The sequence below is a fragment of the Anticarsia gemmatalis genome, chromosome 8 (assembly GCF_050436995.1).
Source record: "Anticarsia gemmatalis isolate Benzon Research Colony breed Stoneville strain chromosome 8, ilAntGemm2 primary, whole genome shotgun sequence".
Classification (NCBI taxonomy): domain Eukaryota; kingdom Metazoa; phylum Arthropoda; class Insecta; order Lepidoptera; family Erebidae; genus Anticarsia; species Anticarsia gemmatalis.
This window is the reverse complement of record NC_134752.1, coordinates 9,815,329-9,841,506: the sequence shown is the minus strand read 5'-3', so window position 1 is coordinate 9,841,506 and position 26,178 is coordinate 9,815,329. Positions and strand designations below refer to the sequence as shown.

The 26,178-nt window shown below is 34.1% G+C and overlaps 2 protein-coding genes across 4 annotated transcripts; both read right to left on the bottom strand.

Annotated features, from left to right (window-relative positions):
• Positions 1 to 450: 450 nt before the first annotated feature.
• LOC142975028 (mitochondrial glycine transporter-like) lies at positions 451 to 9,636 on the bottom strand. 3 transcript variants are annotated; one of them, XM_076117664.1, is made up of 6 exons: positions 9,331 to 9,636; positions 5,908 to 6,041; positions 4,678 to 4,941; positions 3,748 to 3,923; positions 2,781 to 2,950; positions 451 to 944 (listed from the first exon to the last, which is right to left on the bottom strand). In XM_076117664.1, exons 1-6 carry the CDS (start codon positions 9,412 to 9,414, stop codon positions 825 to 827), a joined length of 948 nt encoding a protein of 315 aa, XP_075973779.1. In that variant the 5' UTR covers positions 9,415 to 9,636; the 3' UTR covers positions 451 to 824. The 3 variants fall into 3 exon arrangements, with proteins under 3 accessions (XP_075973779.1, XP_075973780.1, XP_075973781.1); XM_076117665.1 differs by lacking the exon at positions 9,331 to 9,636 and adding an exon at positions 7,148 to 7,246; XM_076117666.1 differs by lacking the exon at positions 9,331 to 9,636 and adding an exon at positions 6,185 to 6,895.
• Positions 9,637 to 11,788: 2,152 nt separating this feature from the next.
• Chd64 (transgelin calponin-3) lies at positions 11,789 to 24,363 on the bottom strand. The gene is made up of 4 exons (XM_076117661.1): positions 24,141 to 24,363; positions 14,789 to 14,925; positions 13,776 to 13,980; positions 11,789 to 13,019 (listed from the first exon to the last, which is right to left on the bottom strand). The coding sequence occupies exons 1-4, from the start codon at positions 24,192 to 24,194 to the stop codon at positions 12,849 to 12,851; spliced, it is 567 nt and encodes a 188-aa protein (XP_075973776.1). The 5' UTR covers positions 24,195 to 24,363; the 3' UTR covers positions 11,789 to 12,848.
• Positions 24,364 to 26,178: the final 1,815 nt, after the last annotated feature.

Here is a 26,178-nt window from a genome sequence, read left to right as displayed (position 1 = left end):
TATGGATGACGCAAACAGTAAGTGTAATATCGGTACAAACTACTAATAGTTACATGATAACTAGCACCCGGCAACACTGATTAGATATTAAAACTAACGTTAAGTAGGAAATTGTCTGTTCAGGAAAAGCGTATCGACAAAAATATCATAATATACCTTATGCCTCTACCATACGGTTTATTATTGAATGGAAAGAATATACTTAGGTACTTTTAAACTCTTACGCAGCGTTATGATAAACATGTAGGTATTCAATTAAATTGATAGTAGTCAGCGAAAACATTTTATTATTACCAAACAAGTTGAACAAACAAAACAAAAGTAAAACCCAGATTTACAACATAATATTATTACATTTTATCCTTTTGAGAGAAGGGTAAACATGAACTTGTTGGGTTACCCCATTTTTTTGTCTGGTGAATCAAGAGGCATTATTAAATTAAAAAGAAATTGTGCTCAAAATATTTATTTCAGATAACACAAAATATACAATATATCTTATAAAGAATATGTTTCACATATCCATCTAATGTCCTAACTATAATGTCAAGAAAATACTAAGTCTACTCTTCAAGAACCGATCTATTGGCTAACAATATAGATTGAATAAACAAAGAAAACGATACAAAGAGCATAATAATACAATACAAGAAGATTCTAAGTGACTAAATTAAAGCGTAAATAATATTCGAATAAACACAGAAACAACCCTTTTTGCGCAATCGGGTAAATAACTCCTCTTGTAAAATCTAGGAACATTATACCAAAAATTGATTACTTTTAGAAAATATCACACTGAATAAGAAATTTGGAGGGAAATAATTTCATTTCAAGCCAATAGATCTGGTGACTTCTTCGAAGACAGTCCAGGCCATGGCGGCCATTAGCGTTCTACGCAACATACGAGGCACAGCTCCCTTGAAGTAACCTTTTACACCGTATGTCTGAAACAAACAAAGAAAATACTTAGTAAATGGTATGAATGTGAATGAAGGAGAAAATAAAGTTTGTAAGGATCATAGTAACCCCCGGTTTCTGAGGTACAGCGTTATTTTACATGAGTGCACTATAGATTAGATAAACTACCGCTAAATGTACTCAGAAACCGGGCTTAAGTGGTTTTATCTGGTGTCTGCCTATCCCTATGGGAAGAGGGCGTGATTTTATGTTTGTATTGTATGTATTTAAAATGGTATTTACCTACACGATTAATCTTCGATAACGTTGTTATTCATTATTGCACTGTAAAAACGTATCTTTTGTTTAATAATGACTTTCAATTTGCCATACAAGATCCGTTATTGGTTAAGTCTATGTTATCTTATATCAAATGACTTGGTAATGTGCTATCTACTTAAATTCAATATTAAGTATGCTCTCAAAGACGTCATAGCAAAGAAAGCATTTAAATGCAAACAGCTATATATAGCACCTAAATAATAAAAGAAAGGTAAGTCATGATGTATAATGACGTCAGACCATTGTATTCAATGAATCAACTACAAATTGGTACATGTAAAAGGAATTTTGAATATACCTAAAATGATGATACCTATTTTAACAGATAGAGCCACACGCAGTGTTGATTAAACTACAATTCTGAGAATTTCTACCGCAACAAAACAAGTGATAACCCCAAAGAGGTCAAACTACGGTGCAAAAATGATACACATTGATAATTGGCCTTAATTATATACTGTAATTAGTGAAATACTTCAGTATTGACTCTGTATTGACCCATAGTAACACGTTTAGATCACATGAAACTTTTAATTATGTGATAGATTAAAAATACTATGATGATTTCAAATACTTGTTAAAAGTCTATGAAATAAAATATATTCTACTTTTATGTGTACAAATGTTTTTAGGTAACAAAATAATGAATTTAGGCCCCTCAAGTCTGCTCACTGTCTGTGATGTCATTGTATTGGTAAATTATAATAGGTATGAGTTCCAAAACCAACTGTTTAAATACTAGATTGTAGGTATCAGACAAAAACTGTTATGAAAATTAAGATATGTAGTATGTATGCAATGTTACATATCAATATTTTTGTAAAACTGTAGAAAACTTAAAAAAATGTGCTCATGCGCTTGAAAAAAACTCTTTATAAGAGGCTCTACAGTTTACAGCCCTTTGCGGATTTGTGAGGAATCTAAGTACATTATTGTGATGTTGAAATTTGACCTAAATTAATAAATAATTTGATAAAGTATTACTATGAATCAAAATCATCAGAATTATTATATTGAGAAGATATCAATATTATTAATTTCCAATCTTCCTGGTTTAAGTTATCGATTTGGCATTAGGACCTTTAACATGCACGGTTGACATACACCGATATGAATGTTATCTATAAAACAGTACATGTTCATTTAAAAAATAATAACAATACTGCATCTTTTGAGTACGCAGTATCGATTGATATTTGCCTAAACACATATGGAGTGCGCAGTTCAGATTTTTGCCTAAACTATTAAATGACTAAAAAAATCTCTTTTCAGTTTAATAGAAGTAATTCCTAACTATCGAATCCAAATGATAGTTTTTTTTTTCTTGACTATAGTGACGTCATTGAAAGCATTCTAATATTTTATTATTCATTGAAAATCAGACTCATTAAGAATGAACCGAGAACAAAATATGAATTGACATACATACAAACAAAACACAGTAATTAAAACTGGGCCTGAAGTAACTGATATAATATTAAACAAATATTGTTTGTTTTCCCTTAATATAGGCAAAGTTTTCAATACGATTTGATATTTACCTGATGTACATATACAGCGGCGCTGAATGCATTTGGAAACTTGTCTGGGTAAAGTTGCATATTAGTTTTGAGCACGTCAGCAGGGTTGGTAGCCAATGAAGCGGCGATACCAGCCACTATCCCACAGCTGAAGTGTACGATACTCGCAGCGGTCGGTGATTGCATCCATTCTATAAAGAAAACATAATAAAAATTAATTAGGGTAAGACACATTAAAAGTTGGGTAACTAGCGTTAAATGTAAGGGTAAACATGATTAACAAAAATAAATTTTGTTATATTTACATAGGTATATAATGCATGAAATAGATAGTAATATTTCGTAAGCTACTATTAAATTTATGTAGATAACTTTTTACATTATCAATGAAACGATGAGTAAAGTTTTGCACACTTCGAATAGGGACTAGAGGTTAGGTATATTCAAGTAAATATTCTATTAATGAGGTAGCTGTTTACAAAAGGCCCGGTATTTTTATCAAAGATTAGATTATTGTTTGCACCTGAGTGACAAACAAAAATCGGGTGACGTTGTTATCTTATAAGGCGATTAATTGGTTATTATCGACATCGAACTGATAATAAAAGGCACTTTTTATTTGCACTCTAGAAAAATCTTATCGCGACCTATTATAATAGACGAATAGTGTCATATTGGTGTATCTACCTTCTGGAAAATACTCTAAGGTCATCAATGAAAAATAAAAATTAAAATTAGGTAGGCAACAGAGAGATAACATAGGTATAGATGTACTAGTAATATTCCACATTTCAATATCAGATAATATAAAACAGCCAAAATGTAGGCAGGGGAGTTCGACCTTAACTTTATCAGTTGTTCATTTATCTGAACATTATTAACCTAATTTTTTAATACCTATTGTATAAATGTAGGAATACCGAAGGAAAAGCAATTTTAACCTTAGTAATGTGGGGTAAAAGTGAATATAATTCTTAAAATAACTTACCTTTAGGTACATTTTGCTTTGTTTGAGTGTAGAACATGAGATACAGGCCAGAGAAAGGTGCATCTCTAGCTAAGGTTGGTCCCAGCCCGCAGGACAATCCCCTTATGCCTTCAGCTTTGTATATAGCCTTCAAAGCTCCTCCAAGACTGTTGTATTTGTATACACCAGACTCATATCTGAAAGAAAGAAGTTTGAGATGTTATTTATTCAAAAATAAAGTGCTTAACTGAAATACTGTCTCTTCCTCATTTTGGTTGTTCGATAAACAATACAGGAATTTATCACATTCAAAAGTGATTGACTTGCAAATCATTTCTAATACATTCTAGTAATTTTCCTTTCGAGTAGCTGAATTTTATTTACATGTTAAACAATTATATAAACAACGCAGTTGATACGCAGCGGCGCAGCTACGTTATAACCTATTGTAAACGTCCATTGTTATATCATGACCTGGACCAACCACGGTTGCAAAAGTTGAACATTAATCGTGTAATCACTTTCAAAGGACATCGCACTAGATTGAATTGTTTTTCTAAATATGAAAGTAAATAAACTAATTAACGAAAAGGCGGGTACTCGGATAAAATCTAAGATATGACGTCAGAGACAAGCCAAGCCTACCGACAGTTATCAAGAAGGTATGTACTTGTGGAAAAATTTTTGATAGAGAAATTAAAACGTGCACTTGTTTTTCGTCGTTTGAAAAACGTTTTTTGATTAACCTTAATCGGCTGTAGATACTAAAACAATAGAAACAAGATATGTATCTATCTAGTCCTTGGCTATTGTACTTTGCTCTTTCAATAGTATCAATTGTTAGATTGATTTAACTTTTAGGAGTTTAACTATATATATTTTTTGGGAATATGCTGACAGAGGACGGAATGTTAATACTTTAAAATTTAAAATGATTGTATTACAACTTACCTAGTTTTGATCACAGTAATAGGTATCAAGGCGACGCCGCTCATAGTCCTAGCGACTACTCCAAGCATGATGGCTTCCAAAGCCCCCAGATCACCCCTGGTCTTGCCCATCTTGGCTTTAAGCCAGTGGAGCGAAGAGAAGTAGATGCCGACGCCAGGGACGCAGCGGGCGATGGACGGCACCATACCGCGCCATAGCCCAACGACGTGCTCTTGACGAACTATGTTCGAAAAGATCGTCATCATGCCGGGTTGGATTCGGCTGCTGTAAAGACAAAAATAATGTTATAACTTCCATTTAGTGGTAAGGATAAGTATATTTTTTTAGTTGTCTGGGCTAGAAAACCAAAAATAATGTTTGTCTTCCTTAGTATAAACTGTAGAGTTAAGAGTATAAAGTACTTTGACTGATTAAAAAAGAAAATTTGGATTTTTTGAGCTAATATATCACACTATTGCACTGGCAATATAGTAAGCATTTACTGACTTTATATGTACTAGAATTCTTATTTGTTTGTCTTTTGACCGCTGATAAATAATATATCGCGTTGTTCATTGCCTGTTGGCAAGTGCCTTAGAATTCTATAAGCACTTAGTTTGTTTACATACAAAGTAACGCGTAGAGACACGAGACACGTTTTAGACATTGTTGGTTGACCACAAGTCATAAGGTTAACGGATTTAGATACAGTAATAATGAAGGAATCTTATCTTTATTAACTTTCTCCAGCCAATCACAGAAAACTGGGAGAATTTATCTGTTGTAGTGTTGAACTAAATATATTATGTCATCCAGATACACAAAGAGTTAAATAATACACCGATAAAATTGCTGTCTTAGTCATCATCTCAATCATATCAACTAAGATACAACAAATAAAACAGATTGGACAGATCTTTGAACTAAAACACGGAACACAAAAGTGTGTGTAATTAATTAGCGGTTTAAGGAAAAGATATTTAGCAGACGATTACTAGACATTATCAAAGTCAATGTTAAGGACTAATAGTTAACAATATTAATTAGACGATAATGAAACCGTGCGTCACATCAAATTGAAAGAAATAATCAGTCGTTACTCTTCTTTGTAGCAACAAGATAATGTGTGTTGCCTAATCAAAGTTCGACAGTGTTACTTAAACAAAAGCTACGATTGTAGTTTTATATTTTCTCGTATGATCGTTGTTATGCAATATTTATTTAGCTTTATGTTTGGTATAATTTACTTACTTGACTGCCGCCGCAACAACATGTTGTCCAGGGTTCTGTAGCCGGGTCTTCACCAAGTCCAAAGGCTGGAACAGTATGGTACTGAAGGTCCCGGAGAAAGATCCGGCGAGGAACGCCTTGAACACCGGGTGGTACTGCAAACAATATATTTTTGTTAGTATATTGAGTTCGTTCAATCAAATCGACTGATAAACTTTGACCGTCAAACGAGTCTTGAATGAGTTAATTTCAAGATAAAGACGGACTCATTTCATCACTGTTTATTACTGTAACTTACATTTGCCACAATATCCATTCTCGATAAAGTATAACCAATACAATTTCCACTTGATTATATCTTCTAGAAAATATCCTTCGTCAGGTAATATCTTTTGGGTAAACTCCAAACTTGTAATATTCAAATTGAAACAGCCAATGACAGAAACAGATTTTCCGCCGATAGAGTTTCAGGTATAAACCTAGATCGTATCCGAATAGTCCGAGTAGTAGATAGGGTTGATGCGGAACATTAAAGCAATGGTCATTGTTTGCAGCAGCTCGCTCGACAAATGCATGTATGCTGGCGCCAGAGTGAATCTTAGAAGATTGCAGATCCTGCGAGGTGAGTCCGCAGAAGGTTGGTTTCACTTCAAGTCCACAGTATCCAATAACACTGAACGAAATTAATTGGGAGAAAGAAAACCACTGTCAACGAATTTAGCCATGGGGACAGAGAACTAAACAAAAACTTGTATCGCGAGGTAGAAACAAAAGATTGTCGATGCAGAGTCACGATGGACAACGCGCACTGATAGTACGAACGAGCACTGAGCAAGTAATGAGGGGAGGGATAATAAACGTTAATTTATAAGCGGTGTTATCAGCGGCAGACGGGGTACGTAAGCACCGCGGGTGAGCGAGGTGGAAGGTCGCGATCGTCAACTTGCATGATAATAAGTATCCGTGCCTACTGACTAGGGGGTAACGGGTGCCTCTGATAGCGTAGGGTCACCACTGTGAAGGATAGTGTAACTTTCAATGCGATTACTTCAACGAAAATAACTTTTATAAATACGTTAACCCTATTCTGTGGTAAACAACAATGGACTGAATGTAATTCGTTAATTACAAAAGTGTTAAGTTGTTTTACCCTACATTTTCTGTAGGTATCGAACCCACAGAGGACACACCTACCAACTTAATTACGTAGGGATCTAAATCTTAATCTTATCTGCTCGAAAGTATTTTTTCTAAAACTTACCGTGAGAAAATCACTCAACACAAAATTTAAGTTGTTCACCATTACACTTTTAATTCGTATACGTAACTAAGTGGAAAGTGCGTGGCGCGCTAGTATTTATAGCTTTTACGTATATCTACGTTATTGCAACAATTATCAAAGTGACATGTTATTAAGTTATTATGATAGATAATGATCAATACGTTCATACGCAGATCGTATTAGCAAAACAAGGTGATAATATGAGATGCGTAGGTATTTATTGTTTTTTTTGTGGCATTAGGCGCAGTTTTAAGTATCTGGTCTCTACAATCTCCAGCTGTAAAATATAGCATTGCTCACAGCTGTAAAATATAGCATTGCATACAATTATAACTTGTAGTGAAAGTGTAAGAAAGTATCCTAACATCATACAAATAACTATAATTAAGGAGGAGTATTTAGAAAAAGTAAAATATTTTTTTCAGTAAGTAGGTAAATAGGGTTTAAAATTAACTCTTGACATTTTTCACAATCTTGTGCAATGATTTTTTGGTAAATAATTATAATTAATTGATTAGATTGTGGCCCATTGGGGGTAAACATTATTACTTACATGTCATTGATGACTATTTAAAGATTCCGATTATGTGCTGATTACAAATTAATCATCGCACCATATCATATTATAAGATAAAAAATACTGCACAAATAGTAAAAAAACAAGAATAATAGCTACGTTTTTGGAGCAATACCTGCCCTGCCTTTTTTCATGTCATTGACATTCAAACTCTGCACTTTATCATTATCAGATAAATACTTAATTATTTTTTATTTTACATACATGTATAATAACTCACCTGTGATTAACGGGAGATTTAGGCAGAGGTGTATGAAACACACCTATGCTTTGCAGTTAACAATGTTAGACCGATATAGATGTAATTGAGTATGTTTATGTATGTAACACCTCCTTCATTACAGGAGGAGACCCTTGCCCAGCAGTGGGACATTAATGGTTAAATAAATCAATAAGGATTAATGCTATTTATTGGCACACATGAACATAGTTAGTTGTTCGAAATAATTAATGTAGTCTAACATCAGTTCAAATGTCAGGCGTTAATTATGTAGTTCAATGTATGCTAAATAGATATTACAATAAAATAACATAACAGTAAATTGTTGATTTATTACATTTTTAAATAGGGTAAAGCTTTTGTTTATTTAATTTAAAATTTAGAGTAATTGCCAGTGGCATTCTTGCCCTGTCTACCTTGAAAAAAGTTTACTTTTATATTGAAAGTAAAATGTCATTTTTTCATACACAGCAATGTTTAAAACAAAATCTACAAAGTATATTATGAAAACTTAAATGTATGTTTGTAATTTCAGGATAGCCTCTTGATAGTAAGTAAACATTAGTCATAAGAAGAAAATATGGAATTATTTTATAGTTGCCTCTTTATAAGTTATTTATTTTACACATTAATAATTAATTTTGCCTCTGTCATCCCTATATAATAGTTTCCAAGACAATAAAGTGTCTGTTCAAATATAGTGAGATAGTGGAATCATCAAAGTTATCTCAACAAACAAAAATAAGAGCAAAGGTGAGCGAGTCACCACCCGCAAGCATGTTAGTCTACATTTAATTAGGAAGGGCTCATTAGTGAGACAATTATTTAAATAAAAAGAATTATGCAATAAATTGTACAGTTACAACAGAATTTTGGTTATGGTTGAGTTCTGTTTTTAATTAGGATTTAGTGACAAGAGTTATAGTCTTATATTTTCTTTTAATGTAATGATGATAGCTACAAGTCAATAGCATGTTTATTATCAATTGCAATTTTCTTGAATAACATCATTTAATACATTAAATACCTACGTAATTAATGACATCATTGGAATGTTATTATAAGATATCGGCTATTAGTTTTTTGTTAAATAAATATTATTTAGTCACAATTACGTAAATTTTAAGAGATATTAATCTATAAATAATATTGTCCATGACGTGCAACACTGTTTTTTAGGTTATTTTTGTCAAATTTGTTTTATGAAAAAAAAATGCGTACAATAAATCGATAAAATATTATAGCTTACGTAGGTTTAAATAAATTAGGAAAAACACGCGAATTGCGTAGAATCGCGCCATTTCTGATAAGGTCATAGAGGACGCATTATCGATGAGACAAACAACACTGCAGGGGGCCACTTACGTCGTCCTTATCGCTTGAGTTTTTCAGGTCAGGCGGAGTGTCGATCGCCCATCCATTAGGAAATGTGGATTTAGATTGCGACATTCTTATTTACAACGCAAAATCAAATTTTTAAGTAGTATCCTTTTTATCATTTTTACACATTTCACCGCTAATATGTCCACTTATTAACATCATAAGTTTTCACAGGTAGCTCCTGTGTGACTAATTGATAACATTAGATTATCTACTGATATTAATATTTAAATATGAAATCTGCATGTTTACATTATGGATAGGAAAACATCTGGATCGTTCTCTTTTACTTCATACGTATTTTCTGTAAAAAATCTTACGTCATTGTCAGCTGAGCTTGGTTGTAACCAATAAGAGTACGGATGTGGCGAGGAGTGGATTTGTTTTTGCAGAGGAGAACTGACTAGAATTTTGGCAATGACGTTCTGCACTTGACAGGCTTTATGTCAAAAATTGCGAATTTCATACGTTCCGAAATAATTTTCTTGCGTTAAATAGTTCAGAAAAAATGGTAATAATAATATATAGAGTGAAGCCTGGGTCTACTTGTTTGTATGTCTTGAATATTGTTATTATTTTAGTCTCTTCTTTAAAACCTTATTATTATAATATTAATTACCGTGTTTGTTACTTTCATGCAACAATATTTACGGAGTTTGATAAAATTGTTTAGTTACTAACCGATTACTTTAAAAATACTTATGACTTGGTTATATTATCACAAATAGTATTGGAATATTTTAACGAGGTTATCGTTGGTCCTGTCTGCAAAACAACAGAATGTGATAAGACCTCGTTGGGGGTAAGTTCATTTATCCATCACGTGCCAACTTTAGTGATTTGAATAATAATGTTTAAGTTTGTTGTTCCGTATTGAAATATCACGATAGGTACCTACTATTAATTATTAAAAATATATTGATCTTCCGCGGCGCCAAAAAAACATTTTATTTCTATTAAGCGGTTTATCAGAATTTTTGATATAATCACAATTGTTTTTCACACATTGTCCTTGCAGTCATATCAAATGCTAAAGTAGGTAGGTACATCTCTTATATAATCCATATACCTAAGTACTTACTACACAGAGAATCCGTAGCATTAGCTAGATTGCTATGCTATCCATGGCTTTTATGGACTTTAAGGATTGCTAGTAATTCTTTACAAGGTTCTAAAGAGTACCTACTGAGCTATTTTCCATGTGACGATTACACGACACCTAGGTTTAATAAAATATTACCTTAATATTATATTTTGTTAACCACTTATTAATGAACGTGCCTTCGTAATAGACTGATTCTCGACTAAAGTTTTATTCTTTCAATGTTCAAACCCATAATAATCCAGATATCTAGAACAATACATTCTGAGTGATATAGTTAAAATAAAAAATAAACAATAAGTAGGTAGGTACTTACACCTTGTCGCTCAGTCATTAATACAATCTTGCAAAAATATAATTGCTTACAAACAATAATGAAGATTCGTCTCACTGATATAATTAGATAGATAATAAATATACATATAGGTAGTAACAGCTATCTAAAGTCAACAACCTATTTATTATAACATTTGTGAATGTGACCTTCCTGTATTTAGCAAATACACGTGTTGATTAATATGATCTATTAGCTTCGATGGCGACATAATTGTAAGTCAGTATGTACAAAAATAAATGGTAATTAACATGAGAGCGTGAGATTTTCTTTTTATTCTGAAATACATACCTCCAGAGAATTTAATTTTACTTGTTTCAGGAACAATTTCAACCGCCTGATAAAAATGTTATAGCAAAATATTGGGAGCGTAAGTAAATGTCATTATTAAATGCGTAGGCGATTCGCGTCAACGTATGTCGTATAGCGATCTCTTCCTTTGTGAATACAATATAATAATAATTATGTTTGTATACATACTTGATAGGTACTGTCATTACCAACATTTAGTAAAATTATGTTAAGGGTAACAAGAATTTGCGCCTTTAGTTTGTCTGAGTGTTGCTGTATTTATTTTGTAATTAATTAATTTTAGTTCCTACTATTCAACTAGATGGCGTATTCCGTAATGTCGCTTACAAAATAGGTATGGAAAACATTAACCGAGTAGTTAACAGATGCCTAGTCCGTTTCTTGTGGAAAGCATACCTAGTTAAGTACCTTCTGATGACCTCAATCTCACTCGTATAATTATACGAAACGAGGTCTTATAGCTTTGATGTAAATTAAGTCTCGTTTGTCAGTAAGATAATGGTTGTATAATATCAACGATACGTCCGGTCTGACTACTTTTCTTGTCTGTGCCTTAAATAGCTACATAAATAGAGGATAGTCGGTTCAAAACAATTAGATGTCTGCTCTGGCGTGATCGGTCAATTAAAGGAATCTAAAAATAGCCCGTTTTAATAGTATGGAGTCAAAGGAAAGAAATAAGAATAAAACTACAATTAGATTACTTAATTTTTATTATTCTACGTACTTCCATAAAGCAGTAAGTACTTTATGAAACTTACACAACTAGAATTACGCGTCACGTCAAATATATATACGTACGTACATAACTATACGAAAATATAGGTATAGAATGTTTATATAAATCATTAATCACAGTGTGTACTAACAGACTAAATATATATATGGAATGATTAATTTCACATTTTAATAAATAATAAACAAAATAGAAGGAAACCCTGATAAGTCAAAAGCGATTATATATATTTTGTTAGACACCTTTAAAACATAGTCTCATAACTCCTATGGAGTTCGAAGGCACAAGTATTATTATAAAAGAATTTATAATTCTAATAATTGTACTGTATAACATTTTTGTATTAATAAAGAACGTCATTGTGTGTATGTTGGCACATGTATCATAATAAAAGCAAAACCAAAAAATATACTTTATAAAACTTAGAACAACAGTTATTTTCAAATGCTAACTGACTTAAACTTATCAAATATTATAAATAAATTGTATTTCAAACGGCACAATAATCTGGAATGACTACGGAATGATTTTGTCACATAAATGCTATAATTTGAGAAGTAGATAGAGCCAAAATAGAGATTCTTAACAACATTTTTATAAGGAATGGTCCTTCTATTCTAACATTAAGTCATTTGAATCTAATAAGTACAGTACTATGCATATTTATTATTTGTGTTTCTAGGGATGACATTCAGTAAAGAGAAATTTTAGTACTAAGTGAAATGTAAACTTACATTATGTAATTTTGAAGAGCTCTGTTCATCAGTCAAGCTTTAAAGTGCGACGACCACGCGAGGATAAGACAGTAGGGGATTGTAGGATCGACGATTGACTATCATTGCTGAGATGGTTCGTCGAACCGGTACGTAATGTCCTGCTGTCTCGTCAAAGGTGCGAGCTTGCCTTAATACTACAATTGATTCATTTGGACTCCACAAGTCGAAAATTTGGCCTCTTCGTAAAGAATCATCCCTATGATTCAGCGTACGGTATACATGCAGGTGTTATGGCTGTTAAGTTTACATGTGCCTCGTGTTGCCGAAGTTGATGCCGCTCTGGTTGGCGCCCTTGTTGGAGCCGTACTGCAGTGAGATGACTCCCTGACCAGCTCGTAGCTGCTCCTCTGAGAAGTTTCGTACGTTCTTCTCAGATTCCTTTGGTCCTATGGAAGGCTTTCCGTAGTTGCCAGCCTGGAATAATCAAAATACAGGGTAAAATATTCATCTAAATCATCTATATTATTATTCTGCAAAGTAGGTTGAAAGTAGACCAAACTTTTACCATAAGACCTTAGTAATGGAGCATATATTTTAAATGCATCATCATGATAGTTGGTGTGGAAACCAGACAAACTTTCAAGTGAGATTAACATAACATATTTGTACAGTTTTAAAACGCCGGCTGCATATTCTATTTTATGTTTATTACGTCGTGAGTCGTGACTAATAAATACGAAGCATGCGTTATTTATTCTCTATTGTTGAACAAACGGTTAGAAGATAAATGGGAGAGCAGTGATAAAATAGTAAGTCAAGAAAATAATATTCTCTGTTAAAAATGTATTATTTTGAACTCGGGGCAAAATAAACAAAATATGAGTTTGGTACCACATCAAATCCGTATGCATTACTATTAACAAAAACAGGGTTAGGCGCAGAAGAACAAGAAAAGGTAATTTCTAAAATTCTGCTTTATGAACAGCTTAAATTCCCATCAGATAAGTATGATTGCAATTTATGCCACGTAACGTAAACGTAACTAAATGCTTTGCATCCTAATCAAGGATTATTATGAGCTTTAGTAGGCTTTGAGAGGACGTAACGTCACGGAAATTTTTAGGCATAAAACCAGATAAAAATTATCTCGATTTTTTCGAATCGTATTTTATAATTGTTTGAAAGTCTTCAAAATTGCTGTACTCAACGAAATTGTGTTTGAAACATTACCTTCCTGCCGAGTGACTGCAGGCAGATGACGACAGAGTTGAGGTTCTGCCTCTCCCACAGATCAACGGTCTGGAAGGTCTCCTGGGCGGGGACTCCGAGGTTCTTGGCGGCTTCCAGGAAAGCGTTGATGTTCTCCATGCACTTGAAAGCCATTTTGGACTCGTTGATCTTCTTCACCATGCTTGGTTGGATGTTGTTCACCAGTCTAGAAATCACAGAACAGAGAAATTTAATAAGTGCTTTGTGCACCTTACGCCAATATGTTTGGGTTGTCTAGTCTCAGAATCGTAGCCGGTAGTATGTACGTACACGAAAGCGACATATTTTTTGCTGTGAAAAAGACATAGCATTATACAGTAACTGAAACTTGTGAACCTCGCATGTAGCAAAATTTGTATAAGGAAAATACATTCCGAGGTCGGATGGTTGAAAATCTGATTTTCCAAAACTACCATAAAACCGATTTTAGATCGATTGGCTAAATATAAGAGAGTAGAGTCTTGCATATGTAAATTCTTGTGGGTTTTACCACGTAAGTAAACATGATACGAATAAGAGTTCAAACATAAGTGATATATGACGTGTCGATTAATCTAATGCCAATTGAGCTACTCATTGCGGTGGTTACAAGAGCACATTTGAATATTATTTACATGACATACATCCTGCTGATTCAATGCTGGAGTTACCCAACTTATCAAGAATCTTCTTGGCTAGTAGTAACACTTTGAATAATAGAATTTAATTAGGGAGAATAAATAAGAAGAAAGTGGCGTAATGAGAGGAAATCTTCACAGAGGTAGAAGTAGGCTGAGTAGGTAGACAGAATGACATTCAATTTGATTGTACAATATCATCTTTGAAGGACTGACCCCCGGTTTCTAAGGTACATTAAGCGGTAGTTTATCTATTCAATAGCGTTAAAACTCATATAGAAAAAACGCTATTGAATAGACAAACTACCGTTAAATGTACTCCGAAACCGGGGGTAAATTAAGTTGATAATAACTCACTTGCACAGAAGAGTGCCGTCTTTCAGCACTTCATAGAAGTTGTCCATGTCGCCCGAGGTGTTGACGGGCTCGCCGGTGATCGCGTGCACCCATTCCAAGCACTCCTGCGCAAGCTCCTCGCTGTACTTGCTGTTGATCTGGAAACAAGGACAGAAGATATGTTACTAAAGAAATTTGAGAAGAACGCGTACTCCGTCTTTGTCACACATAGTTTTCACAAGATCGATTTCTCCAAAGTATTCAATTTCGAATTGTCGCAGATGCACCAATCATGTTTTTAAGTTTTTATACCAATAATAAAACTGTGCGTCTAAGGCTATAAAGTGTATCGTGAAAACAGACATTAAGTTATACAGGGCGTTACATTTTATTGCTGCAGAACTTAATGGAATTTGATGCGTGGATCGTTGGCGACACTCCTTTGTTTGTCGCAATGTTTACGATGGCTCTCCTTATTAAAATCGATCCACTTGTGTCTAGAAGGGTAAGCAGTAACGACGAATGAACACGCGAAACGGAAGGCTTCCTGTATACGACGGGTCAATGTTTGGGACTGATACAGCATAGATTTTAACGTAAATATGATTTAGTTATAGGCTTGCGTGCGTTTGCCCTCTATAATTACGTAAAGTATGTTCCACTGTTTCGTGCCAAGAATTCCTACAAAAGTCAGTATTTGGCGAAAATGAGTATTCAAAACAAACTGGTTCCAGGTACTCACTGGAAAATGCAGTTAAGCGCAAATCAATTCGTCAAAGTGATTAAACTTTACATACTAATTTTAAAGCATTTGAGGCGCCATTGTTGCTTGTTAAAAGTTATTTACAAATGCACAATAAAACGCATTTAAACCTGTGTTATTTGCAATTTAAAAATCATTTTTACTGCAATCGAATAAGGTGTAAAGTTAAAAATCAATTTGCGTGTTGAGGTCAGGATTGAAACTGTACATCTGTCCGGTAAAGACGACCATAAATGTTTCGAATAAATTGTAAACTGCACAACATAAGAGATCGTTTACTTTATTTTCCACGAATATCGCCAATAACCCAGTTTTGCACAGCAATATGCGAAGTATGGCACCTTTCACGTCAGCAACCAATATTTTAAAAGAAATGCATTTAAGTTGTATTTACTACAGAATAACCAGTTTCGTGTTTTGATTACGTTTAATTTGAAGTTTTAATGTCTATATTAAATTAACAAACGAAAGCCATTTTCCATCTCTCTATATAATATGAAGCATAGTCTTACTGTTTTCTTAATAAGTATTGAAGTAATTAATTAGAGACGATAAAATAATACGCAATATAAAATCAACAACAAACATAATTTATCACCGAACTCTCCCAGTTCAATCTATGTATCTGCGCGGAAACATCGATCTGCTAGGCTAAGTAATAATAACATTCGACATGAAGCCTGAAAAATTCGAATACGCTGAACTATCTCATTAGGTTATAATACAACTAAACACCCTTTCAAGTAAGTATTCAGAGGGAGATTTTTAAGACTGACTTACCTACTTCTTAAATTAGCACACCCCGATTTCACCGCTCTTGAAAAAGTATTGGTTACTATAGCCGGTGGAATTTGGCAGAGGGTTTCATAAATTTGGTGTCACTTAATCTTTCGTGCAGGTTATCCACATCTATGCCTAACCCTTCACTGGCCCTAAATTTTTTAACATACCCAAATCAAATATCAAAAAGTTAAGACTACCCTTAAATTTCATGTTGGTTTGGCTTCATGTCGAGGTTCAACTTTAGCTAAGTTTACCTTTTGGCGTTTGATAGGCAGCATCCAGATGCTTAAATATTTTTAAGGTTCTTTAGGTTGTAAGACTAGAAATTACATCGACGTTAAGTCTATCATCGACTCATAACGGTCAAAAGGTTAACAATGCACTTATCACATCGTTACAGGCGGGACGTTTGAAATGTCCACGTTATGTATATTATAAAACAAACTAAACAAACAACAGTTAACGCTTGTCATACTCTAACTGATAACCTAGATATAAAGCTGAAGTGCATTTTATTTAGTTTTGAATATTCATGGAGATCATTAACGGATCCTTGACATCGTTTACTATACCACATATTAAAGATAACAGGCTAATTTTTTGATACTTTTGCAAAAGACGTTCCGCTTTGAAAATGTCTACGGAAACAGTATATACTTACTTAATTTAAATATTATAAAAGTAAAATCAAACAAAAATTTTGGCTGATGAAGTAAACCATGATATAGTTCAGATGTTCTAATAGAAAAGTTTATGTACTTCAGTATATTCTTGACATTTTACAGTTTCAATATCCTACCCGCTCTCAGAAAATTAGGTTAGCGCTATCTAGCTCATCGCTAGTTATAATTAATAGGTCAAAAGGCAGCACTTCGCGTGGTGCATGCTAAATCAGACCTGCTTTACTTTGAAACGAACGGCGTATACGATACAGTATTTAATACGCACAATCGAATTAAATAGTCTAGGAGCTAGTCGACTTCATTTACAGCCAAAAAATATACACGGCACGACAAAATCTCATATTTTATTTCATGGTTAAACGTGACCTGAATACCCAGTTGTGTTAAGCAAACGGGAAATCACGGACTGTATGCATTCAGCGAATATAACACAAACGTAGAGCTCAAGGTCGTAGTTGATAAGAAATGAGCGAATATATACGTATATAGCTCATTATTAGCACGTTGTTTCAACTCAGTAGCCAGTCTCTTGTGTGTTTGTGTACAATTTAATTACCAATGATAAGTTCTGAACTAACGGTCACTTAAATTAATATTATTTCAATAAACATGCTGTCTCTTTTTTATACGTGATTAGTCTCAGGATAATAAATGTAAACCACAAATTTGATTTTAATCAGTTTCTAAATTAGAGAGGATATTTGGTGATAAATACCGAAATAAATTGAATTATTGTTAAATTATCCTTTTTAAAGCAAGTATTTTCCTTAATAGTCGTCATTGACAGACTAAGTTACTACTTACGTAGTTTATTAAAAAAGTCAAAATTTCTGGAATTCTTCATTGAGTCAAATAACATGACCTTATTAATTATAAAATACCTATAAATAAAACAATAATAATATATGTTACTATGTTTCTCATTAACCGTTCTACGAAACTACGTGTATTTGTTTTCCTGTTGGTCAAGTTATATTTTCAATAAACGAACGTCAGTGAATTGCTCATTGTCGGGAACATACCTTGTAGTGATTTAATTAAAAAACATACTAAGTAGGTCAGAATACTAAAATTATGTGTTATTGTATTTATATAAATGACATTATTATTTACATAGCAACTTGCGTCAATGTTCACCTCAAGCTAATTTTCCTTTATTTGCGTTGTTTTTCACTCTTTTATTATCGCGTTATAGCTGTCTCTAAATCAATTACGATGCTGTTATTAGCGCTTAAACACTCAAAACGTTTACTAATTAGGTCCTTGTTGCCACTGCGTTTTTTCCTCGAAATAGGCTCGAGCCAAAATCTATTTTTGGATGACCACTTATTTCCAAACCAACGAATTTTTACACCGCTCGTTAAACAATTTTAAAGGCGGTTAAATAAATGTGCTTAGAGAAAATATTGTAGAGAGAATCTGTAGAATCTTTTAGAATATTCATGGAATGTTTATACCTAACGAGAGATACTCCAAGAGAATAATATATTATTGAATAGATAATAATTAAAATTGATTAGTCACAATTCAACCATAGGAATGTCAGAATGAATGTCGTAACAATACATTGGAATTATCGAGGTGCCCACTGTCGTAACACTTATCATTTGACCGTATTATGGTGGAAATATTTCAAACAAGTCACGTACATTACAGAAAGTATATGATAGTACTGTCTCCGTGACTATAATGAAGCATCAGTAGGTTGACTCGTGGAACAAGTCGTCCTTAATTTCTGCGGCCTCTTTGCCTATTATTTTTGTCTCTAAGGACACGAGTATAATAGGCTACTATTGTTTGACGTGTGTGAGAACATTAGCATTCGATCCCGATAAAAAAAGATAAAAACTGCGCCGTGTAAGCGGATAATCGCCCAAACGACAAAAATATTGATCAAACTAAAAATATACCAATACCAAATTAGAAATTTGAATGAACCAAAACATTAATTTATATTTAAGAAAAACAAAGACCAGTATTGTTATCCTTTTACCATTATAAGGATAACAATAAGAGTCTCTCCTATGATAGAATTCGAAGAATAGAAGGTCAATGATCTGATGAAATTTATATTCAACGGTGTTTTTATTCTAGGAGGAACAATGAATATAATAAAAACATCAAATAAATTAAAGTAGAGTCGGAAAGCAACCAACAAAATTCAAGAGCCTCAAGATGATTGGTATTACTTTATGACGCTTTTGTTGATTCAATTAATTAGTAAGAAATATACCTAGTCATTATAATGATTCGCTCATCACTTTAGCAAAACACCGCTAATGTAGCTTAATCATCGAAATGTTATTCAGTTCAAAATACGTCTAAATCCTTGGTATTCACTGAATCAACAAATTAGTCAGAAACAAACAAATAATCAAAATATATTTATAGAGGTTGCTCATAAATTCCACTAAAGTATCATCGGTTTCGTCCTAGCCCATAATTGTACCAATAAATTATTAAGAAGCACAATGATATAATAGAACATTCCCGTAACAATATTACAATACGTAGTAGGCCACCCAAAACAACTCATGCGCACGATGACGCAATCAAGTAAGGATTCAAACGTGACTCAGAGTCCGGTATGTCAGACGTTGGTAACAGTAAAAAAAACTAAAAGCATGGTCAGTCACAACCAGCTTTGAGAGATGTTTAAACTTTGAACAGGGAAGAAGTTTTCCAAGAATTCTTTCTCGGGTTGTTCTTGGAAGTAAAAGCGAAGTGTCCTTTTTTGGTTCCTGAATTTTAATTCTAATTAGATGGTACGTACCGATAGAAACCTGTCCCTTTCATTAATATTCTAAAGCGTTATCTAATTTGTGTTCGAAGGTGGAGGAAGTAGTTTCTTGTTAGCCATGTCCTGTTTGAACCATTTTGTTGCACCTGATGCTATTTTGGTAACATCGCTTTTTCGGTTAACGGTTCTTTTGTTGCTACGGCCATTTTTTATTTCATTCTATGTTTAATTTGAAGTGCTTGGTACAATGTATATTCGTTATTTTGATACGGCACTCATTAAATATTTAATTGATTAACTACATTGCTCGTTAACGCCATTATCAAAGTGAAGCAAAGGTCGCTGAAGGAATTAGGTTGGTTAGATAGCTTCGAAAACTATCAAACTTGTTGATTGAATTTATTTAAATAGATGAGTAATGTGAACTCGGGGTCTATTATCTATACTAATATTATAAAGCTGAAGAGTTTGTTTGTTTGTTTGATTGTTTGTTTGTTTGTTTGTTTGAACGCGCTAATCTCGGGAACTACTGGTCCGATTTAAAATATTTTTTCAGTGTTAGATAGCCTATTTATCGAGGAAGGCTATAGGCTATATAACATCACGCTACGGTCGTAAGGAGCGGAGTAGCAACGAAAAATGTTACAAAAACGGGGAAAATTTTGACTCATTCTCCTAGGTGACGCAAGCGAAGTTGCGCGGGTCAGCTAGTTAAGTATATAACTTAGTGCATTTCATCAAAAACAAACATTAAATATGCGGTTCTAAAAACCCTAGATCAACAGTAGAGGGTGTACTTTTGGTAAATAGGTTTAATTATAGAGCAACATTAGCACGTTTAAGTTTGAATAAAAGATTAATTACGTCGCCATAAACATCAATCATGGGCAGATGTGTAAAGAGGTCGTCATGCCCATGGATAAGATTGCAAATATCAGTACAGATGTAATGATATTAAAGCGTTCATTCACAGCTAATCGCCATACGACCATACACGGATCGGTAACAAAAACGTTTGTGCCATAAATAACTATGATTCAATGTCAACGGCTTCAGGCTTTTGAGCAAGGAGCACGTTGTAATTACGTCAGACGATAGTTGCAAATGTGATGATGATGTTATTAAGGAAATGAGCGACACAATTCATAATCATTGAACAGAAAACGAAGATGGAAACATTCTCTTAGTAATTAATGGAGTTAGTCTCCTGAAACCAAGTCTCAAATAAACTAAAATAAGACAAACTAAATGCAAACTTATCTCAAAAGTAAGCAGTAGCAGCAGTAGATATAGTACTTTTTCTCAATGCTCCCCGTCTTGGCTATGGACTCTATTGTTAGTTTTCTGGTTTAGTAAAATACGGGCCATCAGATAGCAGGCGTGGTCATCCCACAATACTAACACATCTATGGTAATGTTATTTGTTGTCATACAAATTAAGGTAAACTGTATAAAAATACGGTCAGCCTTGTGGCCAGTATCGTCAACAATGACTCCAACATCGACTAGTAAGGAGACAGGAATGGGGTCGCAGCGCGAGGTCGGCTCTCAGACGCGGTCAATGCAATGCAACCAGTATTGATTTGCAGAAATGGGAATAATTTCAAGTGCACCTGAAGATTTATTAAGGAAAAGTTACAAATGAGAATGACTGAGGAATGAGGATAATATATTGATGGGATGACAAATAGTCGTTCCCGATATTTTCCTCAGAGTGACAGAATATACCCAGGTAATGAAGAAATAATTGTGTAAATTGGTTGAACAAAATAACACCGAGCAAGCGACGCAGTTCGTAACCATAAATAAAATAACGCTAGGTAGTGAAACACTATTTCAAAGTATTAAATTACAGTCAGGCCACACAAATAGTAATGTGATCTTTAAGTTTTTGTTAATCTACGTAAGTATATTAAATTGCACAACATCAACTATTCGAGCAAGCAAATAGTATTCCATTTATTATCCACCAAAGAGAAATTTGGTCAAGTGTCAATCTCGAACATATGGCCGGTTGAAAGTCTGCGTTTAAGCCATATAAATGAATCCTGTGTAAAGGCCTTATACCTTATAAGGTGTGTTCGGTGTTGTAACACAACCGAGCCTTATATGAGTCACCGTCTCGGTGAATTAGTATGAAATAAATTCTTTTGAACTAATTGAACATCTGTTCCGTTCTATTTGTGAGGATTACTTGTTTATACACAAAAGTTTTGTGGCTTAACAGCATTACATCATTTGTTGATCGGAACATATGAACGTTGATATAGTTATATTTAATTTAATATAATACTAAACAGAGCCAGTTAATTTAGATTTGTGGTAAGTATTGTAAGGAACGGTACCGTCCATAATTAGAAGAGAGTAACTAATACATTTGAACGTCCATCCGTTTGACCTGCATACTTAGTCCACTGATAAGGTGCATAGCTACACGTAGCTCTATGTAAATAGCTGCACCACTATTTTCCATACCACTAACATTATATTTCATAGAAAATCTTCCATAGTATTGCCACCTGCGCGTGCGGTTAAGGGCTCATACAAAAAATGCATCGGAACCGGTTGTAAAAGCTGTTTTAAGTGATCCTCCTTGACCTACATGCAAAGCAGGTACGACTGCTGGCAGGAAGAAAGGTGTCCTGACAATTACGAGACCATAACGTTTTTTAAATTTATTTTTAAAGTAACGGAATGTGATGGAGTACTGTGTTAACGGTACTTCTCACGAATTTAAACTTGAAGATGTGCTTTAAAGTGATTAATATTTATGTGATTTTCAAGACATGACAGTCCTGTAGGCTTGGTCGCTAGAGCGTACCTAAGTACTAGTGCAATGACCGCTTAGGAATTGTAAAGATATTTTGACGTGCATGTAAGGAATTCTGTTTATTGTGACGAGTGTTTGTAAAATACTCACACAATTCATATAAATTATGTCCTAGATTCTTTAAAGGGTATTTAAATTTGGCTTAGTGATTATATTTATCAACATCCTGAAACCTACATAATCGCTAAACCGCATTACACAATTCCCATGAATATCACAGAACAGTGAACTGCGGGAATGAAATTACACAATCCGTGGACAATAATATCAACGGAAAAGGTGATAGGTTACCAAATTAATAACTTTTAGATAATTTTATAAGACAGAGCATGAATCATCATCTCTAACCTTGTCTCAATGCAAACATGTAAAGCGTTGACGATACCTTACTTTATTTATATGCTAAAATGCGCCATTCGTATGTTATACATGGCATTTACCTCGAATTTTCTTTGGAATGCAGATAACTGACAATAAATACTTTTGTTGTGATGCTCCTTAGTAAAAAAGCAAGGTTTTTACAAAGAAAACTTAGTTTTATTTATCAGACAGTTTTTTAGGCACTCACTTAATTCAGCGGCACAAAAAACTGTTCAAATAAGAGAATGATTTGTATTGCAAATGACTTTAAAACTTTAGAGACGAAAATAAAAATAGAATTCGAGCTACGGATTAACGTAGTAAAGTTAAATATGAGGGCCGTAGGAGAATAATAATAGTTCTTTGATACGAATTAAGGAAAAGTAGAAGTAGCAAACAACCAAGATTAGAAACAATAGAAGTTAGCAGCCTACCGTCATCACCGGAATTCAATAGAAAATTCAAAGAAAAAAAAATACGGCAAGTGGTATTTAAGTTAGCATTGATTAAACGATTAATATTGACAACTGATAACTTCTTATTTCATAAGTAACATGGCACTGTTATCAAATAAGTGAATTTCTAAGTCCACGATCGATTTTCTCCGTCTGAACCTGTTTAGTCGATCGTTTAAGCATCTACCACGTGCATTATATTAAATACCTTTGCCTGGATTTAACCGGCTTCGTTGCAGATGCCCGTGGCTTCGGTTACATTCAAATATTCAATAGATGCTTAATCAAATAGTGACCGTTAGGTTATTGACGTTTCTAACTTGCTTTGGAGTTTGAATAGATATTTCTATACAAAGGTCCTCACACGTTATAAGGTATAACAAACGTAACATTACTACAATAATATTTATGTAAGGTACAATCAGTTCTAATTCAATAAATGATTCAACTTAGAATGTACTTGTATAATAATATTCAGATGTTCGCACTTAGACACATGAGCTAGGTACTCAATATTTCAGAACATCTGGTTCTCATGGCTCAAGTAAAGAGGTCACACCATCTGTTCCCAAAAGTAGGTCACGGTTGAGTCCTTGTAACACAGTTCTGGAAGCTCCCAGCATCCCCAATCAATAATCTAGCCATGCAACGCGACCTATTTACGGAGAGCCACTCCCACATCACACTATTTAACAAAATACATACATCTAAACGTGGTCGGCTTATAACTCAGCATCAGAATCTAAGTTCAAAACTTACCTTTCTCTGAGCCTCGGCGGCAAATCCTGATTTGGCAGCCCTGTTGTTGGCCATGTTTGAGTTTGAACTATCTAACAACTAGCTAATATAAATAATAAATTAAATCACAGACACGGGTGTTCGCCGTGGAGTCACTGTGTACAGAATGTAAACAGGCGCGCGGGTCAACACGACACGACCAAGTCACACGGAGTCCGATGTGTGAGTGTGTCAGTGTGTGCTGATGAATGACATCATGCAGTGCGCCGCGCCGCCGCTGCCGCGATCGCGCCATGCCGGCCGGTACGCGAGCACCGCGACCACGACCTAGGCCTGCGCCCTCCTTATCGATATTTCCATTTCAATCTAATAAGATTCTCACAGCCACTCAGAGCTGTGATAAAATTAATTTTAATTACCGCTCTCTTACAAAAAATCATAGTTTATTCGTTAAACCCAGTAGCCTGCAAAGAAATACATTTACACGATTTTATGGCTGGCCACGTTTTGTGCCAAATGCTAAGGTTAAAAGTACAGGTAACTAGAAGGGCTTACTAACTTTTCTCAGAATTTGTGCTTCTATAATATCTTAATTCCAATAGGTATCTACGTAAAAGATTTTCTTCTGAAACTAGCAATAACCTGAATAAGTTGATATTGCTACTGAATACTACTCAATTATCATTATTACTTTCAAAATCACGTGTCACCTCTATCACCTGTTGGGGTAAACCGGAATAACTTAATTCATCGACAAACACCTGGCCCTTCACTAAAAGCTCGAAATGTAAAACGAAAACCAAGTAGGGAATACAATGAGAGCGAAAGAGGCAGCAAGATGCATCTTCTCTGTTTGTCGCGTCGTCGAAATGGCGGCAACCGGCAACTTACCAAGTGATCCGAGGTAAAGGAGTCTGGGAGGCTCTGTACAAATGTGGTTTGAGTGTCTAACATAGGTAACTTAAATTCTTACTTGTACATTTCTCAGAAGTTAGTGAACTAGGCTCTATTTCCTTATAGGTTTTCTAGAGGCTGTATGTTCGAGTACTTTACTAGAATTGAGATAATATAGATTTGTAGTGGTTAAGACCGTACCTACACGTAGAATAACAATACAGAACTTTTAGATCGTTAATAACATAATATAAAATTCTGAAATACGAGTAAGCAACTTTTAAAATCGTGAAATCACAAACTTACATGGTTAAAATGATGACGTGTTTTAATGCAATTAGAATAATTTGCACTACAACAAATACAATTAAACATAAATTCTATTTCATTTATAAATAGGTCTAATATTATAATAAGTTACTTATTTATTCGTCTTTATTTCTCCATCTAATTTCAGTATAAACTCGATAAGCACGTGCACGTACGGTAATAAATAATGAATTCTTTATGGTCGAAACACAAGGACTGCCATTCATTTAACTTCAATTTTCATTCAGCCATTTATAAACGGTCAGTTAGTATGAGTACTTATGTATCTACCTAGATGAAGCTGATTACGCAGATCAATTCATTTAGAAGATTCTGGCCCACTTTTACTCCTTCTAGACAAGTATTAGAAGGCTTATCAGATGATATTTTCTCAGTTTTCCTACCGGTCTGTTCTTCATCTAGCAGATAAATTGTCTTTAACTTTAAAACTGACGAATCCAATCAGTTTCGTAGGATTATAATAGCAGGAGATCACATGAGATGAAAAATTGGGAAGGCGATATCTTTGATCCGCAGTCAGATAGTACAGAAGAAAAAAACAGTGCACAGAAGTGACCAGATCCTTTCAAACGCGGCAGACCCAAAAGGTAGTGGTGGGACGACCAGGCCTACTTTAAAATGACTGGTCAGGACTTGCAGGATAAGATGATTTGGAAGGAATGGAGCAGCAGTGAGCTCCTAATAAATATGCTAAGAAAAAAAGGGGCATTCCAAAGGTCATGACAATGATGACCAAACTCTTGAATTTATACAACACTAAATTATCCTTCTGTTTTCATGAAGTATGTACTCGTGTGTATAAATGTACTTGAATGGTTAAAAATACATTGAATCC